Source organism: Balaenoptera musculus, chromosome 4 (assembly GCF_009873245.2).
Source record: "Balaenoptera musculus isolate JJ_BM4_2016_0621 chromosome 4, mBalMus1.pri.v3, whole genome shotgun sequence".
NCBI lineage: Eukaryota > Metazoa > Chordata > Mammalia > Artiodactyla > Balaenopteridae > Balaenoptera > Balaenoptera musculus.
Genome location: NC_045788.1, coordinates 100127973 through 100149738, shown reverse-complemented (window position 1 = coordinate 100149738; position 21766 = coordinate 100127973). Strand labels below are relative to the sequence as shown.

At 33.2% G+C, this 21766-nt stretch overlaps 1 protein-coding gene across 1 annotated transcript in view; it reads left to right on the top strand.

Annotated features, from left to right (window-relative positions):
• EPHA6 (EPH receptor A6) overlaps positions 1–21766 on the top strand; it is an 852487-nt gene that overhangs the window by 42675 nt on the left and 788046 nt on the right. The window contains exon 2 of the mRNA XM_036850549.1: positions 16339–16403. Within this exon, the coding sequence (XP_036706444.1) occupies positions 16339–16403 (65 nt within the window). The remainder of the gene's footprint in view (positions 1–16338; positions 16404–21766) is intronic.

Here is a 21766-nt window from a genome sequence, read left to right as displayed (position 1 = left end):
TTACCTGGGATTGGGGCTTTAGACAGTACTATTTATTTAATAGTTGCATTGTGGAATTCCTTTGAGCCAAAAATGTTTTAATAAGTCATCAATTTCTCTGTAAGCAAGATGACTAGGATATCATTTCCCTTATAATAGAGGGTATGTGAGATAATTGCCACCATGGTCAGAGTAACCTACGTATTGCTGATTATTGTCAGTTTGGCTCCCCTGCTTAGAAAAAAGAGGACCCTTTCCCCAGGAACTATGTGAAATCTTCATATATAGGGGCTTCCATACTTCCCTAAATTCACAATTTGCTCTTCTAAGGCACAAAGGAGCATGATCAAAATTTATAACTATGTCCCAGAGGAATAATGGGCATGAAGAATTGTTAATATTCTCCTTTATTTTCTGAGGTTTCAGCATGTTTAGTGTCTTATAAAAATACCTTTGCTAAAAGTTTGAATTTATATGAAAACCTAACCAAAGAGGGGCTCAATAAAAGGTATCATTCTGGCCACTTCAAGATTAAAGTGTCAAATCAGTAGGATCCCTACATTTAACTTCAAAGATGTTGTAGCTGCCTCTGTAGCTCTTTTTAAATGCTTTTTAATACCATCTGATGTTCCTTTGTGGCCATAATGCATTGTTTTCTTTGTTAAGAGCACCAACTGATTTATTCTGGGTAGATAGTTCTTCCTGTTCATAGGTAAATTTTTTCCTTATATTTGAGTGTATTCTTTCAGATTACATATATATATATTTTTTCTAATCTGAAAAAATATGCCTAAAACTACTTCAAATATACTTTATCTTCCATATATAAAATCTCCCCTACCAAGTTTCCATTGAAATTTCTTTTGCTTATGTAGTGATTTCATTTCAGTAGTTTTTTTTTTCTTTCCCATATAATCAGGATTTTAGGATTATTACTGTGGCTTTGCAAATGTTTTGACTCTGCTCAAGTAATTTGTTTTCACACAGCCTGATAGAGAAGCACAAAGTTCTTTTACTATTTATTGCTTTTGGAACAGTGGATTTATAATCACAGACCTTACCTTCTCCCTCCCCAATATAATCTTCTCAGTACTTTGCAGATACTGAAAATAAAATATATTTTTTGTGTGTTCTGAGTTATCCATTTTTATTGACATTTTGAGCCTTTACTAACTGCAGTTATATGTATTTAGTTATTCTAAATTCCTCACTTGTTCATTTTCATTTTGCTGTTCTATTCAATTATTCTTTTTAAAAAACAATCTTGAGGAAGAGTGTGAGGATTAAAATACACAGTCTGGCCTTCAAGGAATTTAGAGTCTATGGAAGAACAGTTACACAAAGAAATACATACTGTGTGGTAAAATAAAGTAAGATAATTACTGTTAGTGAAACATGTGCAAATTTCAATATGGGATAAGAATAAGAGCATCTCCATCTTATGGGGGTAAATTATGGAAGAAATCACATTTAGGTTAAGCCATAAGTGATGACTAGGAGTCGGCTTTTGGAACCAAACAAACGAGTATTCCAAGCAGAAAGGAATAGCGTGAAATGTGGAGAGGTGAGAGGGCAAGGTAAGTTTAAGGATTATCAGTATATCAGAGTAATGCAGGGCGAAGATGGGGTGTTGCAGAGGGACAGGAAGATGGGACCAAGCCAGGAAGTGTCTTGCACGCAACAGAAAGGAATTCAGAGTATACATTGTAAGGCAACAGTTGCCATTCAGTGTTGTCTTGAAAAATTTCCTCGAATGTTAGTATATTCATGTTAGTATATTTTCAGTAGGAAAGAAAAATGAGTTCCAAAAAATTAAGGAAAATACTGGGTTAAAACTAGTTAAGCAATATTTTATTTTATGTTTTCTCTGATCATTGTTACATAATTCACATCATGAATCTAAAAGCAATATAGAGAATAATTCAACTCTGTATGATCATGTCTTCCTTTCTAGAGGCTTTCCATGAGCCTTAAATCCAAATTAGATTCATAGCACTTAGTATAATACATAGTTACATATTTAGTTTACAGTTTCTGTTTATTTTCTCTTTTTCACATTAGATCATGATCACCCTGAAGGTAGGGGTTATGTTTATTTTGATTTACCTTTATACTCAGAACCTGGTTGTATGGTCAGTATGAAGAAATAAGTGCACATTTGAAGCAGATATTTTGAGAGAATTTTATAGACGATAAGGAGAACCACTGAGGAATTTTGAACAGAGAATGGAGAAATCGGATTTGAATTTTAGGCAGATCACTGATGCTGCATTGTGGAAGTTAAATGAAGGGAATAAGACCAAGGAACCCTGTCCAGTTGAAAGAGAAAACTGGGGTAGGGAATAGAAAACGGATAGATTTGAAGGTGATCCAAACAGTTAAGTATCAGTTTTCTATTGCTGTTGAAACAAAGTATCACAGATTTAGCGGCTTGAACAACACAAATTTATCCTTACAGTTTTGTAGGTTAGAAATCTGACATGGGTCTCCCTAGGCTAAAATCAAGGTGTGAGTGGGACTGTGTTCCTTTGTGGAGGCTCTAGGGGAGAATCCATTTCCTTGCCCTTTTCAGCTTCTGCAGTCTGTTCACATTCCTTGGCTCATGGCTCCTTCCCACATCTTCAAGCCAGCAATGTTGCATCTCTCTGTTCCTTTCTTCTGTAGTCACATCTTTCTTTGACTCTCTTCCACTTTTAAATACCCTTGTCACTACAGTGGGCCCCCCAGGTAATCTAGGAGGGGAAGAGTGTTGCCCCCCTATTTTGAGATCAGATGATTAGCAACTTTAGTATCCCTTTGCCATGTAACATGGCATATCCACAGGTTCCTGGGATTAGGGCATGAACAACTTTGGGGGACCATTCTTCTGCCTGTAATATTCCATGTGCAAACTGATAGTTGGGGAGTGAAGGATGAGTCAGGGATCAGATACAGGTTCCTAATTTGTGCACTTGTGCAGATCTAGGATAACAGTAACTGAAATAGGGAAATCAGGAGGTGGTACCCTTTCATGGGAAAACAATGAGCTCAGATGCAGACATGTTAAGTGTGAGGAGTGTGGGAGGAGGTAGTTGAGAAGATATGAATACCAGTTGACCTGTGAGCTGGACCCAGGCAACAGGAGGCTCCTCACCACCTCCCCTGTCCTTGGAATGTACAGTTCTGCCCACCATTCCCACAGTGGGACCTGTTCCAAAGACTCAGCCTTGAGAGAGTAAGGTGTTGTTGAGACCATCTGGACAGTATACATGACTGAACCCAGTTGAGGCCTCTATATAAACTTTTAAGATTCAGTCCAGTGGGTGTGGAGATTTTTCATCTTGTGGCTGCCCAAGACAAGCCTCGTATAACCCCCGTGTTTATTAAAGCCTACCACCTCCCGATCTGGAGTGGTCTGCCACTTTCTTTGCTCTCGCCTAGCCTGCTGTGTACAGGGACCAGTTTGCAAACTAACAAGGGGCCTCTGAATTGTGTCTAAAGTATAAGAGAGAGATTTATGCTGGAGATACTATTTTGGAGATTGAAAGCATTGAAGTGATAGTTGAAACTCCCAAATGGATAAGTTTTCTCTGCGAAGTGTAAAGACAGAGAAAACAAGAAAGAATAGATTCCTAAATAGTGTGTAATTGTGCATTACTTAAAATATGGCAGTCTTTGATTATATGATGAAATTAAGTCATTGAGGAAGGAAAAACTATTAAGAGAAGTTGCTCAGAAACTATCTGCATTGAGAAACCAGTGGTTTTTAATTTTTTAAACTCTTTTCATTCTTTGTCAATAAAAATAAGGACGGCAGTGTGTTTACCTTTGTAAAGAGCAACCTAAGACAGAAACAGTCTGGCCAGCTAATTGTGGACACCATGCCTAAATGTTTAGATTCTTCCCTACATCATCAGCAAATATTATTCTCTGTCCTTATTTGAAACTGTATAAAATCAACTCAGTAATTGGGATTTATTTTGCTCACACATAAGAATCTTTCTTGGAAAAATACATATACTTTGTAATTAAAGAGAGTCTGCAGACAGAACCAATTCTCTTTCCAAACAATAAAAGTAAGGCCTTTCAAAATTTAGCCAATATCAGATGGGCTATAACTATGAAAACTATAATATGCCTTGTAAATAGTATTTGAAATGCCAAAGTTGTAGTTGGCAGTACAGTACATATGTATGAAAACCTAAGTAGAAAACTTTTCATTGTTTCTTCAGCACCATTCAATGTGAAGAGCTTTGTAATGGGTAGATAAAATTCTTTGTTTCATAAATAGAAATAAACCTAGGATATTTAAAATAGTAAAACAGGGTTACTCTTTTCTCTTAATTTAGTACTTTTCAAGAAATCTGATCTTTAATTTGGTCTCTTGATATGTTTCCCTTCAGGGAAGGAGATTCCCTGGGGAGACAGATCATCAGTGAATAAGTCATCCATCTCATTTATAAATTAGTCTCCTGTATGCCTGATTAGCAAGATTTAGTCTTCTAAAATATGACCATTCCTCAGAAGAATAAAAATTGAGCTTCTCAGCCATGAAAGCTGAGGATGGAATTTGGATCTTGATGACTTCACCAAAGGAGTTTCTCAACATTTTACATTTCTTACCATAATTCGTGTCTTGGGTAATCAATAAATTGAAACTGATCAAGGTCTTATGAAAGCCTGCATCTGCTTTCTTATTCTTAATTATACTTGGGAAACCCATGTTGGATAAAATATTCTCCATTTGCCTAAATGTTAAAATTCCATTATCATTTTTGTTGCATTTACTGTATTACACAGGATCCTGTTGATAAACACTATGACAGTAGAACTTAACGATTTGCCTTCCATACAGGATAATGATGATAATGCCTGTTTTTTTAAAAATGCTTTTTCTTTTCTTTTTTCTGCCAACAATAAGGCTTCCATCTGTCATTCTTTTCTATATACTGAAGCCATGCTGCTCTTGGCATGGGTCACATTTGTAAATGTTTCATTTATGAACCATTCCTCCTCCTGACTCCTCTGCAGTACAGAAATATGCCACAAAAGATCAACTGTCTTGCAGTTCATGAACTTCTAAATCTGGCATTGCATTTGCTCTGTCATTTCCTCAATAGTTTCCAGTAGGAAGTTGTCCTACATAATTCTCATGACTTTATTTATCAAATAATTATGCTAAAAAGCTGTTTAATGTGTAAAACATATGACAACTGGTCGTCTTAATATTTTATTTGTCTTCACATTTTTACTGCCCATTTCTCTCGTCATAGACTATTCTGTTCCATAGGCAATATTACTTAACAAAATCCTCAGTACAATTGAATTTAGTGATTCAGAAGACAACACACATTCTTTAGGCAGTCAAGGATGTTGAAATTATGGTAAAAGAGTTAAAAATTATGTTTTTATTTAAATTATTCCTTTGTAGCATATCCCCAAAATGTATACTATTGTATGAACAGATTATCAAGTTTCATGACTTGACAATGGTGTTTTATAAGCAGCTGACTGTGAAATGTTGGTGTTCATAAACAGTTTAGTTAGCTGACTTAGACAAGAGTCTTAAACATTGGCAATTAACTGTACCATTTTTAGAGACTAAAGAAGCTAGGGTATGGATAATATTTCTGGGATTAGCTGGAGAGGGGATGGATGGGGAAATCTAAGAAAAAAATAACGATTTTTTTTTCTTAGATCTCTCTAGAAGACTCTTTGAGTAGATCAATTAATAAGAGAAATTCAAAGGGCAAAGGAGAGACAACCATAATCCATAAAACAATAAGCAAACTTTTGTTTTACTTTTTTTTTTTTTAACATACTATCCTGGTAGAGTGGCTAACAAGATTAGAGTGTGTTGAGAGCCAGATACTAAAGCTTAGAGCATTATCAATACTTGGTTTAAGGCAGACCAACTCCCAATAATTGGTAAAACAAGAATTTTGACTTGGCTAAGTTTACACAAGCACACAATAGTAGAGCCACATATAGAACCCAGGAAGTAGATAGAAGGTATAATCTAAACAGAGGGTAATGTTTGGAGCTGATAGAAGTTGGAGTTTTAGGAATCTCTTTCAATATGTTTCTATGAGGAATTGCTTACATAGTGTGATTTTAGGTATGCTGCGAAAAAACCTGAAGTCACTCTCACCTGAAGGGTGCTGTAATCAGTTCAAATTTAACTTGAATAAATAAATAAACAGTACAGGAAGGGATAAGGGGAAATGAGTATTCATAAGCACATTTGTGTGCTATTTTATTTAAGATGTTTTCTTACTGTGACAAATGCTTTCAGTGGGGCAGCAGATAGAGGGGGATGATTTGAACACTGTACATTGTCAGAGATGGAGATAGATGCACGGGATTTGGACTGAGAGAGAGCAGCCTGAGGGCACTCTGATGAAAGTGTAGTGGCTGGGTAGAGCAAAGAGGACTCCAAAAGGTACAGAAAATGTTTGTGTTCTCACAGTCCATTCTGTGCTCAATACAACAGCCTACTCACTTGGTCCCTTAACCACATTTGAGAGAGATCATATGTGATAACCTTTGACCTTCTCCATTACAAACTAAAGCACAATAACCATGTAAATTTCCTGCAATGCTTGCCTTCCCACTAATCCGCCACTGCATTTTCAATATTTGGTTAAGAACGTTTTTACTTACGGTATGAGTTTTTGACCCACGCTCCCTTCCATTCACTTAGTTCGTTTGTGCATTCATTCACTTATTCATTTTATTCAACAAGTATACACACATACATATGCAGACCCTTCCTTTGAGAAGGTCATATTATATTGGCAGAACTAAGTTGTAAATAAATATTGATAATTGTATCTCTATTTGGCTATAATTTCATTGGACAAAAATGAGAATATTGTCCTTTCAAAGTTTTTTAATATATATATTTTTCAAAATTTTGAAAATACAATTACTATTTTTACCTGAAAATTTTTAAATTTCTGATGATTAAAACTTAGATTACAAAAATGTTTACTTCTGATAATGTTTAACTTTTTTTATCGCCCACTCTAATTAAAACACTCTGTCTCTCCTGACAAATTTAGCAGATATTTCTTATATTTGGTATTATTTTGGAGGAGAGTACCCTTCAGGTAGAGAATTATATCCCTTCATGTTGTCTACTGGGGTGCATTTCTACAGTCTATTCATTCCTTAGCACTTCTTTAGAAACTGAGGTAAGTGGTCCAATTACTAACAGTTTTGATGGTGCTGTTGATGTAATATTGGGTGTCTGCCCTTTTAGAGTAGCAATTTAATTCTACATATTCTACTAAACAGCTTCAGCCTTTCCTCTTCTGCACCTTCAGAATAAGGGCATTTTAATCTGTTTTGCTATTTACATGTTTGAATAAACTAGGGCATGTGGGTTGACACAAAAAGTCTAACAGTGGGAGTGAAAAGATAACACCAGAGACTCCTTGAGGGTAGACATTGTATCTTATAAACTTTCTATACCCTGCAGTAGTTAATATAGAGTCTAAATATAACAGGTACTCAATTAACGCTTGTTGAAATAATATGGAAATGTCTTCATATAAAATCAAGTAACATTTTTGTGACTCCAGTGTCCTAATGAAGGAAGTAAAAAACTATTTCTATTATGTCTATGTAAGTGTAATGGCGGGAAAAAGCAATCTAGGAAAAAAATTTTTTCTTCCATTTTCAAGAAAAACTTTTTCACTGATAATTTTTTCTTAGATTCTAGTAAAAGTCATGTTTTCCTTCTCAATGCAAAGCCACTACTGTTTGTTTTTAAGGTAGGGGTTTCAATAGGTTTTTTAGACTTTTCTTCCATTATATAGAAATAGTTCTGCATTGAAATGGCCATTACATTGTAGATAAGACTTTCAAATAAGTAGTCATAATGTCTTTTACCAGAGCTATAGAAACAAAGATTTAAGCACATTTCAGACCTTGAGCTTCATTTAAAAAAAAAAAAAAAAAAAGGAAAGTGTTCAAAGCCCATGGAAGATAAGTGAGAAATGTGAGAAAGGAATGAACTAGAAACACAAGAAGCCTCTCTTATGCTGTGTAAGTGATGGGATGGAGGTGCAGTGGTTTGGGCTAAGTGAGGTTTATGTAATAAATGTTGTGAGTTTCTGTGAGAGATGGAAAAAAATCACAACATTGGTTAAATATATTGTAAGACTAGCAAATCTAAGACTAAAGCCAAGTAGTCTTTTCTACCTATTAAAACTGTGTAATTGAAGCAAATGGAAATAATACTTGTCCTAAACGAAGCTACTTAGTTTCTTTATAGATCAAATTGCTGAAGATGTCAAAATGAAAGCATTATATATTGCTATTAATTTGGAACATGCCAAATTTCCTTTACTTTTTTTTTTTTTGCCATAGAGATAACTGAACAATTTGATGAGGAAAGCATGACTTTGAGGTGACTCATTGATAAGTCTTAATGACCTTGTTCAGGAGCCCAGAGTGAACCTATCATTTAGTGACCTTGTGATGGATTAGATCCACATCTGGGTTCTCCTTGGGTCTCTGTGGTAAGCCCTCCTGTCTAACAGCAGGCTTCAGAAATGATTATGAGACTGAAGCAGATAAGGCTGTGTCCAGCAGGATAACCATGTAAAGTTTCTTTTGAATAAACTAGGAAGGTGTAGAAGTGAGGATGAACATTACTAGTTATATATATATATATTTTTATATGTGGGAGGTTCTTGGTATTTTGATTATTATTTATTTATTTATTTATTTTTGACTGTGTTAGGTCTTCGTTTATGTGCGAGGGCTTTCTCCAGTTGCGGCAAGCGGGGGCCACTCTTCATCGCGGTGCGCGGGCCTCTCACTATCGTGGCCTCTCTTGTTGCGGAGCACAGGCTCCAGACGCGCAGGCTCAGCAATTGTGGCTCACGGGCCTAGTCACTCCGTGGCATGTGGGATCTTCCCAGACCAGGGCTCGAACCTGTGTCCCCTGCATTGGCAGGCAGATTCTCAACCACTGCGCCACCAGGGAAGCCCCACTAGTTATATTTTTAATCAACTATTAACCATTCATTGTTTGGATAAGGTTTTCAGTGGCAGTTCTTACTCAATGGTATAACTTGCCTTCTAAACAGAAAACTAGCTTGAATTTTTTGCCCCTTTTCTCCATTTAAGGTGATAATTAAGGAAAGTAATTTCTGGTTATTATAGCTTATTTTTCCATCAGAACTAAAAAACAGTGACTTGTTTTCAAGAAAGGACAGAGTCAGAAGTTTGAACATGTTTTCTGAAAAAAGATATTTTCTAGTAGAGTAGAAAGCTGAAGGTTGTGAGTTCACATGGTCTAGACTGATTTTATTCTCTGATCTTGAGAAAGCTATTTAACATCTCTATGGTCATATTACCTTATCTTTCAAGTAGGATATCCAAACTCTCATAGAGAGTGACAAAAATAATCATGAACAACACCTATATTAAAAAACAAACAGGTAACAATAGAAATAAGAAAGCTATGACAAAACAAAATGCTTATAAGTATACTTAATGAACAAGTATTGATCTCAGTTTCTAGATAAAAATACTTCATTATTTTTAAGAAGGAGTGAGTCTCCTTGGAAAATGTTACCTTAAAAATAATGTCAATATACAGAGGAACATACCAGGGGTAAAAATAAAAATCCTATGTTTCCTTAAAGCAATATGTGTTTGATTTATTTTTAGGAATTAAATATTGATTCTGGCTCTCTATGAGGGTAGAGAACCATAGTATCTGGAAGTTAAAACTGACTTTTGTCAATCAAACACATGCAGTTATGTCAAAATATTACTTAATGTGGTAACTTGAATCCCAGTTTAAAGTAGGATCTAAACAGGATAACGTTGAAATAGACTACTGCTGTATGTAGATAGACAGATAGATATAGATAGATACGTTTGTTTATATATCTGTGTCTATAATTTGAAATATTCCCTGGTTATATTATATCTGGTCATGATGTCAGAAGTATTCCCTTTATTTTACCTGTTTTTTTTGGAGCTATGGGAGGTGTGTTACAGTCAGTGGAACATGGAACTAACTATTAAAAGCCTTGTTACTAAGTGACTTAGTAATTTTATCTTTCTAGGTCTTATTTGTAAAATAAAGGTGCTTAATGGAATGAGTCTAAGAAGAAACGCCTTGCCTTTCTTTGTATGAAGTCTATTTGAGAAAATTCTAAACCTGCGTTTACTGCTCTCTGAACTTTTAAAAATATTGATAAATCTGTGAACTCAATTCATATACCATTAACTTGAATTTTTACAGCAAAATTATCCTAAAAGAATAACTACCTTCTTAGTGGGTTGATTGATCTCTTCCTTGTTAAATTTTTCAAAATGATATGTAAATAAAATCTCATCCTTTTTTTATTGTGTAGTTAGAATAAAGGTGATCTTCAATTATATACTGTAAACCTGTATGCTAATTGTTTTTAAATTAATATATCTTAAATTTACTGAAAGGGATATCAAGACCTGATAAATTATTCAAAGGAAAGAAATTAACATTGAGCTTTTTAATCTTAGGTACTCATTACTCTCACATTTAATCCAGTGCTATCAACCTTGTCTTTATCATTTGTTATCTTCTTTTCGCCACAATAAAATTTTCTTATAACTTCCAAAAGAATGAGTAAAGGGAGCACTAATAAATTAAGAGAAATTTTCAGGGAAAAATATAATATGCTAGAGATTTATTTCTAAAAGTTAATAGGAATATTGTACATAGTTTAGCCTATTCTGTGCATTATGTTGCTTGTTAAATGAAATAAACATTTTAAAAACTTTATTTTGATACCACCAATCTACTACTTCTATTTATTTTTTGGTTTACCCAATTTCTCATTTATTATGATATCAATAAGTAATTATATTTTCATGTGTACTCCCTAAATAAGTCATTGGTGTTATTAATCTTTCTATATTTAAAATCTTGCCATTAAATTAAAAAGAAAGTATTGACTTTTACTGAAGTTAATATGGACAGTGATCTTTTCCTTCCTAAGTTTACTTTTGCACTCAAGTAGGGACTAGAAAACGTTTGTTTAAAGCCAGCAGGAGGAGCTCTCACCTTGCTGGGTCCAATGCTGTTAGTGTGCCTGAAAAACCTGAATTCGTGGGAGCTTGGCCTATGAAGCAAGTGATAAAATTTAAACATGTATCACATATAATGGTGTTAAAAATAAAAATAAATCCTCAGTTTTCTTTTGATATCAATGCATCCTTCACTTGTCAGGAATGCAAATTTGAAATTTTGCTGTTCTTAAGAATTTTTAAAAGGTGTGATTGCAGTTTAATGAGGAAAGTAAAGCAATTATGTAAATCTTGTTTCTTGAAGCTACTAATAAATAAAAAAAATGCTTCCTAAGGATCTACACTGTTGTAGGTATATACATATTTTCTTTTTTGTTTGTTTTGAAATGAATATATTTCAGTTTACAAATTATAAATATTAAGAACCAAGCAGCCCAATTGTATTTTAGAAAAAATAATTATATCAATGAATGAATTAATTTGCCAATCTATGAAAAAGAAATCTACGTTGGTAGACTTCAATATTAGGGATTTTTGAACACTCTACTCCAGTAAACCCCTTGTTTTAAATGGCATGATTTGTAGGTAGTACCAGTAAAGTTTCTGTAGAACCCATTGATGAGAAAACCAGGATATAAATGTATCTAGATTTGGAATCAGCAAAATAAATAATGATTTTTCTCTGCATCTACTAAAATAAAAAAAAAAATGATAAAGTTTTATATTCAAACTTAAAAGGAAGGAAGAAAACACTTTAAAAAATAAGTTTAAAGGTTTTAAATATTTTTTAAGGGATATCCTGGCATCAATCTTTTGGTTGTAATCACTTTGTGATCTAAGGAAAATAATGTAACCTCTCTGAGCCTCAGTTTTCTCATCTGTAAATTGAGCATTTAAAAAAAGAAACAACTTACAGGACAATGTGGAGATTCCTTCAAGAAGGAAATATATAGACCATCCTTCCTACAGTGACTGAATTAATATCATTACTTTAACAGCCTGCTAGCAAAATAATGATGTATTCCAAAAATATAAATGTGCTAAAGGAGTAACATTAAACTTTTGAGTGCCCCAAAGTGGATACTGGTATTACATACTTCTGAATTCTTTTCAATAGTATATAGCAAAAATAAAATAACATTTATTTAATAATAAGATAAACTTAGAGTTTTGAATATTTATTATAATATCTTCAGCTCTTTTTCTCTAATATGTGAGATTATTTTATTACACTGAGTGAACCCACACAGCATCAAATATCATTTTGTGAATTTGCATGTGTGTGTTTGTGTGTGTATGTGTATATGTATGTGTGTATGTATACATACATAGATATATATGTATTTGTACTTTCTTTTACTTCTAGGCTTGTTAGAATTGTATGTTAATATGGAGTAAATGAGGCTATAAAGAAAGCCTTTTTAAAAGCTCTAGCCCTTTATGTGTCCTTTCATCTCTTTATGTGATATTAGCAGCATAAGTCATTAGCTAAATATATTAATACATTAAGAGTAGAAAATGGTGTAGCCTAATTCGATCATCCCTTCTTCATTTATTAACTGAAATATTTCAATAAGAGAAATGCACTGCACCCTGGTGGTGCAGTGCTTAAGAATCCTCCTGCCAATGCAGGGCACACAGGTTCGAGCCCTGGTCCGGGAAGATCCCACATGCCTTGGAGCAACTAAGCCCGTGCGCCACAACTACTGAGCCTGCGCTCTAGAGCCCGTGAGCCACAACTACTGAGGTCTGCGCGCCTAGAGCCCTGCTCCGCAACAAGAGAAGCCACTGCAATAAGAAGCCCGCGCACCACGATGAAGAGTAGTCCCCAGTCGCCGCAACTAGAGAAAGCCTGTGCACAGCAGTGAAGACCCAACGCAGACAAAAATAAAATAAATAAAAATAAATAAAATAAATTGAAAAAAGAGAAATGTTCCTTCATTAACTATTTCCTTATTCAGAAGTATTTCATATAGAAAAAGCAAAATAAATGTTTTATTCTTTTCAGATTATTTACCAGTTTTTAAAACTAATGATTTCCTAGTATACTGCAAAAGTTATTAGTAGGTGTATTTTATCATTATGAATGCATGGATTTCAGCATATTTGAAGTGTTTCAATCCCTTATAGTCATTAACCTTGTATATGATCAAATTATAAATTTTTGGCCAGTGGAAGCCTATGCCAGTTGGTTCCTGTGTCCTTTTTACATGACCCTAGTATACATTGATATATTCCCTGATTTGGTATAAGGACTATAAAGCACCACCAATGAAGTAATCTTACAAAAAATAAAAATAAGTGGAACCCAGATCTGGTCAAGCCACTAAATATATCTACCAATTTAAAGGAAATACAGGGAATGGGGGAACATGTTCAATGATATCTCACGAAAAGGAATATCTGGAATGTGGAATAAGACCACTTTTGTGGGTCAAAATTTTTGCTAGTAAATTTGATTTCATGTAGTGAAAAGATAACTGGCTATTTAAAGCAACAGTGAGATACTATTGCACACCTGTTAGAATGCCTTAAATAATCTGGACAATACCAAGTTCTGGTGAGGATGTGGAACAATTGGAAAACCAGACATTCTGCTCATGGGAAAGTAAATCTTTACAGCCATTTCAGAAAACAGTTTTACAGTGTCTTAAAGAATAAGCGTTCTTTATATAACCCAGTAATCACTGTTTACCATGGAGAAATGAAAGCATAGGTTCATATAAAAATCTGTATATGAAAGTTCATCAGCTAGGGAATTCCATGCAATAGAATACTTTTCAGCAATAAAAAGGAACTGAGTGTTCAGTTGTATATATAGATGCACATAGCAACATAGATGAATCTCAAATGCATTATGCTGAGTGAAAGAAACCAGGCTCAAAAAGTTTCATACTGTATAATTTCATTCATTTGACATTATGGGAAAGGCAAAGCCATAGGGACAGAAGTCAGATTAATGGTTTCTCGGGGCTGGGGTGGGGAAAGGATTCATCATAAAGGATCACAAGGGAAATTTTGGTGGTGATGGAAATATTCTATAGCTTGATTGTAGTGGGGGTTACATGGAAGTAGGAGTTTGTCACAATCCCTAGAAATGTACGTTTAAAAAAGGTGAATTTTATTGTAAGTAAATCATACCTCAATAAACCTAACTTAAAAAAAAGAAAATGGGGGAACCTATAGATTAAAAAAAAAAAAGACCTCACCATAATGTATAGAACCTATTTGGATCTTGACTTTCTGTTAAAATAAGTTGAGACCATAGGAACATTAAACAATGACTGGATATTTGATGACATTAAGTAATACATACTATTTATAGTAGTGAATTGTTATTGTAGTTATATTGAGAGGAGTCTTTATCTTAGATATACATACTGAAATTTTTACAGATGAAATTATATGATTACTGGAATTTGCTTCAAAGAAATCTTGCAGTGAGAGTAGGTAAACATGTATAGATGAAATAAGATTGGCTATAGGTTTGTAATTATTGAAGCAGGGTGATTAGTACAATGAGGGTTCATTGTACTGTTTTCTCCACATTTTAAATTATTTTTGAGAATTTTGCATAATAAAAATTAATTAAAGAATTATGGCTCAGTTTTACAAATGTATGCTTAGTGAATATACTGGAAGAATATTCTGCAATGAGTATGTAGAGTTTATCCCAGAAATTTAAGCATGGTTTCATACTAAAAATCAATAAAATGTATCACAGTCAAATAAGAAAACCCACCGAATCCTTGCTATAGAAATGAAACAACAGATGCCAAGTAACAGACTTCCAATGACATTTTTTAAAAACTACAAAAACCCCTCCAATTTTTAACTAGATGAAGAACTAAAACTCATGATGAGATACCAAAGGATTGTTTCTCAGAGTTCAGTCCATGACCGGCATCTGGGGGACTTGAAGGTAATAGTTAAAATTAAAATCTGCTGAAACATGGGCCCTACACATTAACCTGCTGGAAACACTACAAAAATCCTCTCCTGTTGATCTCCATCTATCTTTCTGGCCTCATTTCTATCCTCCTAGTTCCCCCAAATAATCTCCACTCCTACTCCCCATTCCAGCAACTGAGAACTGATTTAGTCGTAGCTCAGTTACTTTATAGAAGGTATTCTAAAATAAATTTGTTTCTCATCACATCTGATTAAAGACCCCCTCATCCTAGCCCAGCCCAAATTGCATTTCCTTTATGAAATTTTCCCAGACCTGCCCTACCAGCCTTAGCCTAACTTAATTGCTAAGCTATTATATAGTGTTCAATTTTAGAATTTAACAGAGTACGTCCTGATTATTTGTTTGCTTGTCTTCTCAACCATATTATGAGTTACATTTGGTCAGGGGAAAAGGTGCATGGTTTTTATTTTTGCTTTTGCCTTCTTTAGCAGTAAGTATACTAGCACATACAATAATAATGTAAGCTACACTTTAAAAATATAGATTTCTTCAAAATGAGTTGTTTTCATACTTTGCCAATCATATATAAGGGCACTTAATAACACACAAAGAAAATATACAGGTAGGCCTGCTTTAAAAGTTTTTCTTTCTTTAATGTGGTATTAAAAAGACTATATATGAAAATGGGGGGAAAAGCAAAGGTGATTATTTCATTGTTGGTTTGCAAAGTGATCCTGTACTCATGCAGGGCAAGGAAAGAGAACAAAGAAACAGGTAGATCACTCCAGATTGGTAGGTGGCAGGTTTAATAAGCAAGGGAACTTATGCACAAGGCTTGTCTTGGGCGGCTGTCAGACGAGTAGATCTCTGCACTTGACCACCAGAGCCTTAGAGACTTCAACTGGGTTCAGTCACGTATACCATCCAGATGGTTTTGGCAGCACCTTATTCTCTCAGGGCTCTGTCCTTGGAACAGCTATCACTGTGGGAATGATAGGCAGAGCATAGTTCTAAGGACAGGGGAGGAGCTGAGGGGCCTCCCACCCATTGCTCAGGTCCAGCTTATGAGTCATCTGGTAGCCATATCCTCTTGATTAACTCCTCCAACATTCATCAATTTTAAAAGTCAGCTATTAAAAATGACTTTGTTAGTACTGTTACTCAGTCATCTATTTCATTTAGCATTGTTAAACACCACGCTATTTTAAAATTAATTTATAACCACCTTATATATTTTATATTTACTCAATATTATTAAGTATTATATATTAAGATTTAGTACTTACAAATAATTTTAAAGTGATTCAACTTATTAAAGCTAATACGATGAATAATACTAAAGGTCGTTGACATTAATTATTTAAATAACTGATTCATTCTTATGTCAATTGAGAAGTTCATGCAAGTTTTTTTGTTCTGTTTAATTCCAGTTGTGTTGCTTGATACAACAACTGTGCTGGGAGAGCTAGGATGGAAAACATATCCATTAAATGGGGTAAGTTTAAATATCTTTTAAAATTGTTATTCTTGTTAGATTTTTAGGGTCTGTTATAATAGTTAAAGAAAGAAAAACAGTGTGGTTTTGGCTGTATTAAGTATGAATTTTAGTGTATAACTTAAATGACATAGGAAAGATTAAAATGGAATTAGAACTGCTAACCAATGGGAATGATATATAAAATTCTTTGCTTTCTTCTAAATTAGTAATTGTTCTTTAATATAGTGTTTACATAGTAGTATTAGAATAGCTATCACATAAATATTTTCTTTAGAAATAAAATTTTATGTTCAAGACACTTTTTTTTTCTGTGTATATGCTTGTTAAATTTGGTAACCTACTGAGTATTTGTACATAAACAAACTTTAGATTATCATAGCATAAGTATATTTTCCAGATACTAACAATTTGGTATTTATTAGAAAATATGAGTCTGCTAAAGCAGTATGTGTCTTTTGAACTTGGCAAAAAGATACATTATGATCAGGCTTTTGTTAGCTGAGTGTAGTTGCTTTTGAAAGGCTTATAAGAATGTATAATTTACTAAGTACACTTTTCCAGGTACTGACATCATTTTAGCTATGGTTGTACTTGACTTTTTATATGTTCTGATATATTTTGCATCATTTTCACAGTCAGTGTATTCCTACTATTTTTTTCATTTCAAGCTAAAATAAAAAGGGTGGTTTGTGATGCTTTTTACCTAGGTTTTGTCTATTTAAACAAATCTTCAATAATGGAGGTAGTCAGCTGTTTTCAGATATACTTTGGTTAGCTTTTCTTCCTTATTTTAGAAATTGTATTTTTCTCATTCATCATATTCTTCCTTGATACTGTTTTACATTGCTTTTTCTGTTACATCTACAAATTTAAATCTGAAAGAAGTTGGTTGACCCAAAATTGTTTTATATTTTTAGAATCATTCCAGTAATGCTCTTTCAGTTTGACCTTTATATCAGCAATTATTCAACAGTTATTCATTAAATGTGTATTTTCAACTAAAAATTCCTATGAAGAGTTTAATCTTTCTGTCTTTAACAGGTTATTTATTTATTTCTATTTGTTTGTTTATAGACTATGGTTTTATTTTTTCTGAAATTTAAATTTTATTCTTACAGAGCACTCGTCAAACCATTTCTGAGAATGTATCTTTTAAACTAAGATTATGCTTTTACCTTCATTATCTTATTTTCATTAAAATGAATAAACATCAGTATTCATTGAGTATGTTAAGTGTGCTATGTTTATCACAGTTACTTTCAGGAAATGAATGAAACTTCTTTTTCGGAATACCCTTTCAAGATATATACATATCTCGTTTTCTCAGTATATGAAGTAACTTATAAGAACTTACAAATATTAAGTAGTTTATAAGCCCCACTTTTTCATTTTCTGGAAAAAAATGACAAAAATATTAGCAGTCATACTATCACTGACCTCATGTTGTCATAGCCAAAGAATCATGTGAGGAACAGAAGGAGTTGTGCCCTGCTCTAGCGATTGTGTTTGGCTTGATCAGGCTGCATTTCTTAAAGCAAACTGGTAACCAGGAGACACAGGGACTTACAGAGTTACAAATAAACTTACTGCTGTTGTTCTTGTAATGATTTTGTCATAGTTGTTATGAAATGGGGAATTTTTCTACTTCTGATTTATTATAGAGAGAGGGCAGAATTGTTTGAAAAGTGATGCTTACCTCATAGTTTTCTATTTTCCGGACACTGCACTAAGAATTTTATCCTTTTTTTCCACAATGGCCCTATGAAGTATGTCTTAGTTCTCTTTCCCTGTTGGAGAAACCCAGTTTTAAAGATGGTAAGGAACAAAAATTACCAAGAAATAATAGGCCAAATAGTGAGTGATGGATTCCAATTCAAACTAAATTATTTCTGACTCTAATACCTGTATACGTATTATGGTACACTAACAGAGAGGAACATTGGAAACTTTATGAAAAGGCAATTACTTATGTGTGCTATTTGCATAATTGATTCAGATTTTTTTCTCCCCTTGATAAACATACTACTAAACTGAGATATACATTTTGGGCACCAGCCAAGAATGAACAAGAGGAAAGAGAAAAAAGCAGGGAAGGAGACTACAGTAGAAAATAAATATGATAGAATAAGGTAGAAAAGGAGAAGATGGTTAAAAATTCATTGAGCATTTACCATATGCTAGGCTTTGTTCAAAGCACTTTACTCACATGAGTCCTAGAAATCAAGTATAAATTTTCCTTATTGAAAGATGTGAAAATTGAGCTTCAGGTATATTAAATAACTTCTTCATGGTCACAGAGTGAGGAAATAATGCAGCAAAATTTCTAAGCCAAACATATTTTAATCTTCACATGTATTTCACACTAGGTGCTTTTTATTTCTTGAAGATTCTACCATGTAAAGATAAAGGGCAATGAACAATATGTATAGACTACAGAGGGAACAATAACACATGGATTCAGACGTTTAAAAGTAAATTGAATACTCAATTACCTTGGAATAGGCTATTTGACTTTTAGATTATCCCCCCAAATAATAGTGCTTATATGGCAAGTGTCAGCAGTAGGAATACTTGAAAATAGGAGCACATGGACATATTTTATAATAGATATGGATAAAGCTTCATGAATTAGATAAAACAGAGATGAATCAAGGGAAACAATAAAATAGATAGATGACATAAGTAAATTTTAAAGAAAACATACAACTTAAATTTCTCTTTTAATGAAGAGGATAGATTACGGACAGGAATAGAGCTTTACTTAGTGCTATTTGTAGTTTAAAACAAGTAAGGAAATAATCAGTAAGGATAGAAAAACTTTGAAAACAGTCTACTAAAAATGGCAAGAATGAAAATCATCTAGACATCATAACTGGTTAAATAATTTAAAATCTATAGGAACTGTAAATCAGTGTATAACATTTAAACTACCATTTATATCTGTGTATTAAAATTATAATTATATCTATTTGAAATTGTGTAATTTTTTAAGGCTCTCAGGTTTTTTGAGCCATGCTAATTTGAATGGCCATTTTAACTAAAGTTGCCTTTTCTCAGAGACACTACTTCAGTTGTTTTTACAAATATGTCATGGGTAGAAAAGACAATAGATGATATATTTGACAATCTTATGATATAAAGTATATTTGGTGTTTCTCTGAATAAAGTATTTCCTAGGAGTAACTTTAAAATCGATAAAATTTTCTTTCCATAAAGAATTGAACTAAGAGATATTTTTGAAATCATATAATGTATGATTTATATTATAAATCATATAAAATATATGCTTTAGTAAATTAATTCATAGTGGTTTTAATTTTTGTTGATTTTTTTTTTTTTTTTTTTTTTACTAAAAATACCTATTCCACCCTTAGTAACATGCTGATGTAATTACAAGAGTAGGCATTCATGATGTGCCTGTAAACAAAACCATTACTGGTTATTTGAGTAACCTCTGGTTAGCAAATATGGAAAATAGATGAATAGTTTTGAGCAAATGACTTTTTAGGCTTGCAAAAATTAAAAGAAAATATATTTATTTTCTTGCTTACTTGTCAACTCATTTTTGCCAACATTGAAAATACACTTTCTTTTTTTAAAATCATGTCCAGAATTCAATTTAACACATTTCTATTGTTCCATGTACTCTTTTGCAGTTTAGAAATAGGTCTACACAATCATAAGGCCAAAGAGAGTATCTTCAGGTAGTTTCGAGTAATGTTTTGTGAAAGAATAATAAAGGGAAGGATGAATTCTGCTTGAGGAAGATTGGTAGTAGGATGTGACCCATCAGCTCTTTCTTATAAACTAAGGAATCACATATGGGCTGGAAGAGAGGGTGGAAAGCACCTTTCAGGAAAAGAGAATGGCTTGAAGACAGGCACAGAATTCTTAAATGTATGCATTAAGTTTTAGGGACGTTGAGAATAATTTGTGTGGCTGAAGAGAAGGGATGTGGTGGGAAATAAGGCTACGATTATAGGCTAAGCCATACTGTAGGAGACTTAGAATTTCAGTGTCTTAATTGATTTACATAGTGTGCATCTCAGCCCCTGTAAGTAGAAGCACTTTCTGGATTTGCTCAAACAATCAAATTATTGAAGCTTTCTTTTGTTTAAGACAATAATATAAACACTTGGAAATGAAAGACACCTTGGAAAATTGTTAGCAAAGGATGTTCAAAATATAGGTGTTCTTACTGATATGTTGAGAACAGAGTGAAGTTGAATAATTGTATCTGTATAGAGTATGGAGCTTGGTTTTAGAAAAGAATGAATACTTCAGTGAATTTTGGAACCAGTGGTTGTAATTCTTAACACTGTGCTCTTACTGTCTAATGTCAAGAATTTTATATCTACATAATTCGAAACTGTTAAGAACTTTATCCTGTAAATGTCCCTTCTATCCTTTATCTGTCTATGTACTACACTAAGGTAATAAAATAAAATTATGATGATCTCGTGGAGTAGCTAACAGAGTGCCATGATAATCAATGAAAGAATGCTGCATCAATAAAAATTTTTGCATAGCACTATAGAAATTATGTGAATACCGTAAAAGTGTTTTCACAAACATTAAGTATAGGCATATGCCCTGGATTTTCTATTTGCTGTTAGTAACTAATAACTGGTTAATACTAAATCTTACTCTGTGCAAAACTGAAGGACGTATTTCAGTTTTGAAAATCTCCTGGGAAGGAAGCAGCTAATCTTTAAGAATTCATGCTATTTTAATGCTAATGAGAAAAAAAGAAACATGAAAGACATGGCTCAGGCAATAACTTTGTACAAAAGAAGCAATTAAAAAATATATATCTCCTGAGTTTGTTCTCATAATCTGAAAATGTATGAAAAAAATTATATAAATTTTCTTGACACATTAACTCTCATGTTTACTCCTTTTCTTTGATATTTTTATTTATTCAATTTATTTTTAGCCAATATATAACATTGTACATGAAAGAGAATACAGTAAGAGGGCATGTAAGTTAAATGTGACATTCAAAATCCTTAATACCCATTACATATCAGTCCCTATTCAGTGCCACACAACTGTGGGGGGTTGTCATATTGGGGCATCTTGGCTCAGTATTAACTCTGACTAATAAAAAGTAATTGCTGTTAACCAGAAAAATAAAAGACTTTTCATAATATAAAAATTGGATTCTATGATTAAAAACTTATATTGTTTCCTTTGAGCTTTAGTAGTTATATTTGATACTTCTTAAAATTTAATAGCCATGTGGGTTTTTTATTTAATACTGTAATTGAAAAGATAAGTGACTTATTTGGGTAGCCACATGCTGGTTTTTAAAGGTACTTAATACTTGAATAAAACCTGTTAGTTAAAGCATAGTATTT